Source organism: Uranotaenia lowii, chromosome 2 (assembly GCF_029784155.1).
Source record: "Uranotaenia lowii strain MFRU-FL chromosome 2, ASM2978415v1, whole genome shotgun sequence".
NCBI lineage: Eukaryota > Metazoa > Arthropoda > Insecta > Diptera > Culicidae > Uranotaenia > Uranotaenia lowii.
This window is the reverse complement of record NC_073692.1, coordinates 127,062,224-127,072,344: the sequence shown is the minus strand read 5'-3', so window position 1 is coordinate 127,072,344 and position 10,121 is coordinate 127,062,224. Positions and strand designations below refer to the sequence as shown.

The following is a 10,121-nucleotide window of genomic DNA, read 5'->3' as shown; positions in this document are numbered from 1 at the left end:
GATAAAGCTCGATACATTTATGGATTTTGTTATGCTATCTAATTAACCTTTTTCGCAAGTTCCTTTAAAAAAAACACAATTTTAAAACCTCTAAAGAAAATTCTCTGCTAAACAACTTGGTCGAGGACCATAACTTCGAATTCTTATTAATTCTCCAGCACAATGTGCTACCAACAATTGTTTACATTCAAATCAGTGTTTGTTTCAGTGGTGTCAGGAAAAATGGTTCTCGCGAAATAATAAATTCGATTCAACCATGTAGCATATTCAAGGCGTAAAAAATCCTATCAGCTCCCACGCTTTTGTTCTGATTGGTTCTCATTTGCAACTGATGCTCATTATTTAGTATTCATTGAATAACTGTGGAACAGGCACCCGGAAACTCAGAGGGTGCCATCGCCTTTTTTTTACTAAACGGCCCTTCCCCATTGAGCCAGTTAGTCAGTCGCCTTTTGTCGATTCAATCTGGTAAAATACAAACTCGCTTTATTCCTTCAGCCAGAGAACAGTGATTCAGCATCCGGTGGCTGTCTGGGGAGCACCATAAGCTAGTTGATGGAGCACAGGGGTCATGGTTAGACCAGGCCGCTGCGAAGGAAAATAATTCCAAGGCCAGCGCAAAATTTTGCCAGAATAATATGGCTTGGCTGGCGACACAATCGACGGCCGACAGATTTGGCGAGAAATTCATTCAAACATCATGCCAACTTGCCGACATCGCCCGAAAACTCCCAACCCAATCCGCCCGCTTCCTTTCTGCGTCAATCGGCGGCCATTTAGTAGCGTCGAGGAGAATAACGGGTGGCCTTGAGGGACAATTTTTGTCCCGTTCCGCCGTTCCGCGAATGATGCCGATGGATGCCTTGAGAAAATGTTCGTTCAATCAACGATAAACGGTTCGATTACCATCGTTATGTTGAATGAAATAGATCTTAAGGCAGATTGAATGGAGCGGATACGCTATTTCCACAGTACGCGTCATTTCATCTATTCAGAATCGATCCATTCCATTGACGCAAGTGGATTCCATTAGAGCAAAATTTAAGATGGCTCAGCTCAAATCAGAAAACCCATCTGGAGCGAACTACTTAAATTACACTCGAGTGGTAATCTGCACTCGATAGGGCGGATGTTTTGGCGGATCTAGTTGAGCGAAGGATTTGTTGTCGGCAAGTAGTCCATACAATGTGCTTCGGAATCGTTTTTGAAAATTTCAGTTTATGTTGGTTTCCGATTGAAGAGAAAAAATAGTTTAGCGCCGTTTCAAATAAATTTATAGTGAAAAAAACATTTATTAAAACTGTTAGGATAGTGATTTTGTGATATTTCTCCCACTTTCTAATTTGAAATATCCCTTTGATATTTTAAACGGCAGGTCCGTATGAAGGACCCGTCCGTGGGCGAAGGAGGGGGCGGGTTTTGAAATTCTATTGAAGGGTTATAAAACAACCTGTAAAATTCAGCTTTAATGACGCCTAGAAGTGACCCTATGTGGTTTATTTGTAGGCGGGGACAAGACTACCTTTGCACGAGTGTGAGGATAAGTTTTTTCAATGTTCTGATTGCTACGTCACATACGTTTATGCGCGTCTCGACGTTGAATTCGCCATTCATCGACGACTTGCAACGTTTCATGTTATTTCAAAAATTAGAATCAAATCACCCTTTGTTCAGTCCGACAAGCGGAATGAGAAGACAGCGGGAGGAGAAGAACGCGAGATGAGCGCCAGCCAATCAGCATGCAGCAGCCGACGCGACGAGGGTATAAAAACGCGCGCTTTCGCGCGTTGCTTTATCAGTGTATTTTCAACTACCACCGCGACAACATCGATCCAGCAGAGCGACCAGCACCGGAAGAGAAGGAAGAGAAGAGCCAGCCAGCAGTGGCCTTCTCTGAGACCACCCGAGGAAAGAAAGCTAGTCGTATACGATACGAGAAGAGGATATAGAAGAACGATATATAAAATCTAGAATGTTCCAACGCGAGTAAATTGGTGTTGTTCCTCTGTGCTTCCTCCTCGCTTGCTTCCGATCTAATCGGCTCAAATCAGAGCCCCCCTTAGAAGAGTTTAGTTTGGGATCACTAAGCTACTGTTTGCGTAGAGCCGAAGTAGGAGTAGTAGTAGTAGTATTGGTAGTTTAAAATAGTATAACAGTTACCCGTACGTCAAAGTAGATCCATCCGAAAGTGATCTAAAGTAGCTTTCGGATGGATATAAGCTCTGTTCAGTGCTTGTGTTGAAGCTTTTTAATTTCTCATTGCCAATACTTGTGTAAAATGTAACTGTGTGAATCGCTCGAATGGAAAAGGTTTTTTATTATGCTACACACTCTCGTTCGTAAGTTGCGCATACAGAAATAGATAGTCAGTTCTGATCAATCCGCCGCCTTGTTTACTTCGCTCAAATAAACCGCTAATTTCGATCCGATAAATAAAGTTGTTTCGTTTAAGTGAAACAGTTTCGGTTTTCTAATTCGCGTTCCGAAAAGTGTTCCGGTCCCAAAACATTTGGTCCTTCGAGCCGGATGACCGTCCGGAAGTGGTCCTGGAACAAAAATCGGACTTAAGTTAAGTGTGGACTCATCCCGACAGCAGTCAAAGTGTGAACCATTTTGGGTTCTAAAATCGCCATCGCAGTCAGACTCTGAACTGAAGTGATTGTTAGTGCGAACAAAACAAGTGCATTCGCTTAGAAAGTTGGCTTGGCTTGGATGCAATTAATTGCATCGGACTATAGTGTTCAGCCATCGCGAAATCAGAACAATAAGTGGTTTGGATATTAGAGGCCCAATTACCAACCGTGAAGCGGCGTACAACTCCAATCAACACCCTGGCGGAGATTTGAAGTTTGGGAAGCAGATCAAGGAGAAATTAAAAAGGATTTGATTACCAGGAAGTATTTGTTGGCTTGATGCATGAGGCCAGAACATATGTGCTGTTGAATAAATACAGAATTGAATGTGAATTGTTTTTTAGTTGCATGAAGTGTGTGCCCTGTCCGTTTCAACAATTTGGTCTTGGTAATTCATTGGCATTTTTTCACTTTGCTGTTCATATTGGTTGTGCCCACTCGCTGCTGTCAACATTGGGTGGTCTCGGAATTCGCGTCGCGAACGGATTAAACGTTGAGTCGATCTTAAGTAAGTGAATTTACTCAAAGTCGGAAGCACATAAAGGTGCAAAAGTCAGTAGCACATTAAGGTGCAAAAGTCAGTAGCACATTAAGGTGCATGTCAGTAGCACAAAAGGTGCAAGTCAGAATTGTTCAGTACTGGACGGAGTGGGTCCAAGGTATCTGAATTAAGTCAGAAATTAAGTTTGTCAGAAATCTTGTCTGAATTTGTCAGAAATATCGTCAGAAAATTAAGTTTGTCAGAAATTTTGTCTGAATTTGTCAGAAATATCGTCAGAAATTAAAGTTTATCAGAAATCTTGTCTGTGTTTGTTTGGAATTGTCAGAAATAAGTTGATATCGTCTGAAATCGTCAAAAATAAAATCAGTAAACGATTTGCTAGAAAAATTGTTGGAAAATAAGCGTGTGTCAGAAACTTTAAGTCAGTTAAGAACTTGTCTGAAATTGCAAAGCTCAATTTGGCGGAAGTTTGAAGCCTGTGTCAGTCATCATCGTTTCTGTATTGGACGGATTGGGTCCAAAGTTGCCTGATTTGTCAGAAAGTTCAAATCGTTTGTCGGAATTTAAGAATCAACTCCTGAACGTCATCAGTAAGTGAGCCATTTTAAGTGTTTGGTCAGAATTTCGTCAGTTTTGGACAAATTGGGTCCAAGGGTGTCAGATTGTTCGAAAATTGAAAATTATTTTTCACGCTTTCCCCAGTTTTGGGTTGAATCACTACTTTTTCAGCTCTTTTGAGAGAGTTTTTTGAATCTAAAGTAGAAATTGGTATAATTTTCAACGAAAATGGCTAAAAACGTTCAGCTGAAGTCATTACAAAGGAGAGAGCGACAAATAGTGCTTCTAATGGATAGTGTAGAACGATTTGTGCAAAATTACGAAGCAGAACGTGATGAGTGTCAGATTGCTTCAAGGCTTGAAGCCTTGGAGCCTGTGTTTGGTGAATTTCACGAAGTGAGAAGCAAAATTGAGATGATAGTGTTTGAAAGTGAAGAGAAGAAAGACAAGGAGCTCTACGGCGAGGCAAAAGAAGAAGCTGGATTCCAGCGGGAAGAAGAAAACGACAAGATACTGCTTAGCTTTGAGGATCGTTTCTTCCAGCTAAAGGGTGCGCTTTCGAAGTTGCAGTGCAGCCGGCATCAACCTGCAAGCTTGAGCGAGTCTTCTCACAATCATGAGCGTGTGTCCATGGGATCGAGAGTGAAGCTGCCAGAGATTCGATTGCCCAGTTTTGGTGGAAAGCTTCGCGATTGGGTTTCGTTCCGCGATAGCTTCCAGAGCCTAATCCACAACAACGAGCAACTCGCACCCATGGAGAAGTTTACCTATCTGAGGTCAGCTCTCTCCGGCGATGCACTGAAGGAGATACTCTCTATTGAGCTGTCAGATGCTAATTACATCATAGCTTGGGACATTCTGACGGAGCGGTATGAGAACAAAAAACTCATAGTGAAGGCATACTTAGACGGATTGTTTTCGTTGGAATCGATCAGGAAAGAAGGTTATGAAAGCATCAACTACCTCATAACTGAGTTTGAGAAAAACCTAATGATGCTGCAAAAGGTTGGCGAGGATACCGATGGTTGGAGCACCATACTAGCGCATATGCTCTACACCAGGCTAGACTCTGTCACTCTGAGAAATTGGGAAACTCATCACAACAGCACAGAAGTGCCAAAATACGAGGACATGAGGAAGTTCCTACGCAACTACTGTTCCGTTCTGCAGTCAGTCGCTCCTGCCAAAGAACCCCGCTCCAATATCGCCGATCACAAGCAGCCTAGAGGTCAGTCAGTATGCCATACAGCGTTTAAGTCACCCAATCGATGTCCATTTTGCACCGAACCATGGCATTCGCCCTTCCACTGCCAAAGATTCCTTCGAATGAAAATTGCAGAACGCCTTGAAGCCGCCAATCGAAGTAGAGTCTGCCGAAATTGTCTGCAGCTGGGACATTTCGCATCGAATTGCAATCGTAGCAGTTGTCGGTTGTGTCAACAAAGGCATCACACTATGCTGCATGCTACGCGATCCTCCGTTCAAAATCCGTCGAATTCGAGACCCAGTCAACAGTCAAATGCACAACCTGTTACCCAAAGAAGCACCCAAGTTTATTCACAGCAAACTCACCAACAGCAAAGACAACACGCCAGACCAATAGTTACGGAACACCCACACACTCAAACACAAAATGCAACACACAATTCACACAACACAACCACACAATTCAATTCTCCCATGCCAAGCACAAGCCAAAATTACGTCGCACTTCCTGCTAAACCTACAGCAAATATTTTGCTTTCTACCGCACTTATCAAGATTAAGGACCGTCACGGTAATGCTCTGATTGCTAGAGCATTGTTGGATTCCTGCTCGCAACATTGCCTCATGACTCGAGAGTTTTCCAGAAAGCTGAAGTTCAAAGAATCGCCAACGTTTTTGTCAGTCCAGGGTATCGGTTCGTCTCAGTCAGTTTCGACGAAGAGCATAAGTGCTGAAGTTGGTCCACGATCGCCGAAAATCTCTGAATTCCAAGAAACTATGGAGTTTTTCGTGTTGCCAAAACTTACCCTTCAACTCCCTACGACATCGTTTGATCCCTCGTTTATGTCGCTTCCCGATTCCGCTTTGCTAGCTGATCCTTACTTCCACGAATCAAAGCGGATCGATATCATAATCGGTGCCGAATATTATTTGGACTTGTTGAAGGATGAACGTAAGAAAATGTCGAAAAACGGTCCCACGCTTCAGAATACAGTTTTTGGTTGGATTGTGTCAGGTCGAGTGGTAGAAGCTCCATCAGAAGTGTCGCACACCTTAGTCTGTTCTACAAGCGACTTACAAAAGCAGCTCACGAGATTCTGGGAGCTAGAAACATGTCGTGTCACTAGCACTCATTCCATTGAGGAGTCGATGTGCGAGAGGATTTTTAAGCAAACCACAATGAGAGATGAAGCAGGACGTTTTGTTGTTACCCTACCGAAGAAAGAGTCAGTTTTGTGTCAGTTAGGCGATTCGATGCACTCAGCTACTAAACGTTTTCTAGCATTGGAAAGGCGTCTGGATGCTAATCCAGAGTTGAAGAAGGAGTATGCAGCTTTCATCCACGAATATCTCGATCTTGGTCATATGAAAGAGATTTTAGAAAGCGTTGAACAAGAACGAAGTTATTACATGCCTCACCATGCTGTCCTGAAGCCCGACAGTACCACTACAAAGTTAAGAGTCGTTTTCGACGCGTCTTGTCGAACATCAACCGGAATTTCGCTCAACGATGCGTTAATGGTCGGACCTGTGGTACAAGATGAACTGGTGGACATTATTCTGCGATTCCGGCTTCATCGATATGCCGTCGTTGCAGATGTAGCTAAAATGTATCGAATGGTTAGAGTTCAAGAGTCAGATCAACCTCTTCAGAGAATCCTATGGCGTGATTCTAGTGATGATTTCATACGTATTTTCCAACTTACAACCGTGACGTATGGTACATCATCAGCACCGTATTTAGCGACAAGATGTTTGCAAGAGTTGGCTAATCAAGAAGCCGAAAATTGTCCGATTGCGTCAGAAGTGCTTAAGAAATCATTTTACGTTGATGATATGCTCGCAGGAGTTGGGTCTGTTGAAGAAGGCAAGCTTCTTGTGAGAGAAATGATGAAGGTTATGAAGTCAGCTGGAATGTCATTACGAAAGTATGTGTCGAATGCGTCCGAAATCCTTGAAGAAGTGTCAGTTGATCTTCGAGAAGAAAGATCAGTGTTAGAACTTGATTCCTCCCAATCTACAGTTAAGACACTAGGCTTGAAGTGGCAGCCTAGCTCAGATGAATTTCAGTTCAGCACCATTAAGTGGGATGAAGCGTCAGTAATAACCAAGAGAAAGGTTTTGTCAGATGTTGCAAGATTGTTTGATCCCCTGGGTCTAGTCGGACCAGTCGTGGTCCAAGCCAAGATATTTGTTCAGCAGTTGTGGAAATTACAGTGCGATTGGGATGATAAGCTTACCGATGATCTCTCAGAGCAATGGAGAGAGTTCCGCAGAAATTTTGTCAGTCTAGATAGTTTGTCAGTTCCTAGATGGGTCGGTTTATCTGTCAGTACTCAGTCAGTTGAAATACATGGGTTTTGCGATGCGTCAGAGAAGGCGTATGGAGCATGTATTTACATAAGGTCAGTCGATCAGAATGGGTCAGTTTTAGTCCGTCTTTTAACGTCAAAATCCCGAGTTGCTCCTCTTGAGAACTTGAAGCAGAAGAAAAAGAAGCAATCTATGCCCCGTTTGGAGCTTTCTTCTGCCCTTACACTAGCGCATTTGTACGAAAAGGTTCAGAGTAGCATCAAGTTGACGTCAGCAAAATCGTACTTTTGGACGGACTCCATGATAGTGAAGTGTTGGTTAGCATCTCCACCTTCTCGATGGAAAGAGTTCGTAGCTAATCGTGTGTCTGAGATTCAACACATCACCGATGGAGGACACTGGAATCATGTGGCAGGAATTGAGAATCCTGCTGACCTTATTTCTCGAGGAATGACTGCAGCTCAACTACAGTACCAAACGATATGGTTTCAGGGTCCTACATGGCTTCAACTTGATGAGCAACATTGGCCAAAGAACGAGCAGAGCCAGGAGGAAAACGTAGACGTTACGATGTTGGAAGAGAAACCAGCTACTACTGCAACAACACAGACGACCGAGCACAACGAGATTTTTGGTTTAAAGTCCTCTTACATCGAACTTGTCCGTCTCGTAGCTTGGATGCAACGTTGTCGTTTCAATTCTAGAAAGCTGAATAGAGAAATTCGAAAAAGTGGTCCCCTCAAAGTTACCGAGTTAGACGAATCGCTTAAAACACTCGTGCGCATAGCTCAACAAGAAGGTTTTGCCAAAGAATATGCTGACTTGTTGAACAATCGTCCGATATCAAATTCATCGAAAATCGCATCCTTGAATCCTGTAATGGTAGATGGTTTGATTAGAGTTGGAGGTCGACTACGTAACGCTGCAATCCATGAATCCCGAAAGCATCCATTCATACTCGATCATCGACATCCGTTCACGACAACTGTGATGATATACTACCACCAGAACCTGCTGCACGCTGGTCAACAGCTGTTGATAGCATCTGTTCGAGAACGATTCTGGCCAACGAACATTGGGACACTTGCTCGAGCAGTCATTTTCAAATGTGTAGCATGCTTTCGCGTTAGGCCGAAAATCCAAGAGCAACTTATGGCGGATTTACCTAAGCACAGAGTCACACAATGTCCAGTATTCCAAAAGGTCGGAGTAGATTACTGTGGACCTTTTTACATAACCTATCCTCAGCGCAAGGCTCGACCCACGAAAGTCTTCATCGCAATCTATGTCTGCCTGGTGACTAAAGCAGTTCACATAGAGTTAGCAGCAGATTTGTCCACACAAGCATTCTTGGCCACATTCCAAAGATTTTGTGGTCGTCGAAGCACTCCAAGTCTAGTAATGTGCGATAACGCAAAGAATTTCGTCGGCGCAAAACGAGTTTTGGACGAAGTACATCAGCTTTTTGTCAGTAAAACGTTTCAGGACTCTGTGATAAACTACGCTGCAGATCGAGGAATTGACTTCCAGTTCATTCCTGCTCGTTCTCCAAACTTTGGCGGCCTGTGGGAGTCGGCTGTGAAGTCGTTTAAGACTCTACTGAAAAGAACTATTGGTTCACGTTCGCTGGTACATGAAGAATTACAAACCATAATTGTACGTATTGAAGCTGCTTTGAATTCGCGTCCTCTCACAGCCCTGAGTAATGATCCTGAGGATTTTGAGCCACTCACCCCTGGTCATTTTTTAGTTCAGAAACAGTTAATCGCACCCCCAGAACATGATTGGAATGAAGTTCCAGAAAACCGTTTGAATGTCTGGCAAAGAATGCAACAAACGTCACAACAACTGTGGAAAAAGTGGTCATCAATGTACCTATCAGATCTCCACAGTCGAACTAAATGGACCAAGCAAAACGACAATATCAGAGTTGGCATGATGGTTGTCCTAAAAGAGGATAATCTTCCACCATTAAAATGGCCAATAGCGAGAATCGAAGCAGTACATCCTGGACCAGATGGCAACGTTCGTGTCGTCACTGTGCGCACACAGTCTGGATCGTATGATAGAGCAATCTCCAAAATTTGTATTTTACCTATCAACGATAATCTACAATCACAAGGTCAATAAAATTATGCAGAAAACTGTTAATGAGAATTGTTTAACCCGCTGGTCTAAGTCACAAAATTCAAATTAAGTTTCCAACACTCTACAAATGCTCGATACGAATGAAGTAAAGTCAAGTTTAAGAAAGAACATCATTAAGAAGTCAATTTAAGCCATTCATCAAAACTCACACTACAGCTCATTGAATCAAATTTTGAAACCATATCGTTATTAAGAAATCGTACTGTCTAAATGAAGCATATCATCTTAAGATTTACACGTTTGCATGAAAGCATGACACTCCCATGGAGAAAGGGTTAAGTTAAGTCTGCACGATCATGAGCTAATCATTCCTCATCATACTATCGAATCATCAGAAACATCCTGCGAAGTACAAGGGGTCATAATTCACTCCAAGCTCTTGCCTAAAAGCCTAAAAGGTTTGGCCAACCTTGAGGAATTTGCAAGAGCTTCCTGAAGAAAATCGTAAGAAGGATGTCATCACATTGAAAGATCGCCATACGTCGTTGGAGCGTGTGCGGAGGCCCAGCGCCTCCGCATCCAGGGAAGTTCCCTTTTTATTTACCATGTGTCCAAATGTTCAGCACTTCCCTCACACGCAGGTTACTCCAATGGTTGCCGCGCGGGTCGAGCAGCCATCCACCGACGCAGTGGCAACGCAGCACAAACATCTCACATCACGTCAGCATACCACCGAGCATTTGGGTCAGCAATTCGAGCCATTCACGAGGTCCACCCACCACCACGAGCATCAGTCGATGCAATTGAAGCTGCTCATCGTA

At 43.2% G+C, this 10,121-nt stretch overlaps 1 protein-coding gene across 1 annotated transcript; it reads left to right on the top strand.

The window, feature by feature from the left end:
• Positions 1-3,921: 3,921 nt before the first annotated feature.
• Positions 3,922-9,342, top strand: LOC129741843 (uncharacterized). The gene has a single exon (XM_055733636.1). It carries the CDS (start codon positions 3,922-3,924, stop codon positions 9,340-9,342), a length of 5,421 nt encoding a protein of 1,806 aa, XP_055589611.1.
• The last annotated feature ends 779 nt before the right edge of the window (positions 9,343-10,121 follow it).

Bases quoted from the DNA above. Each gene is read 5' to 3' on its own strand.
- LOC129741843 (XM_055733636.1), top strand. From the start codon at position 3,922: ATGGCTAAAAACGTTCAGCTGAAGTCATTACAAAGGAGAGAGCGACAA.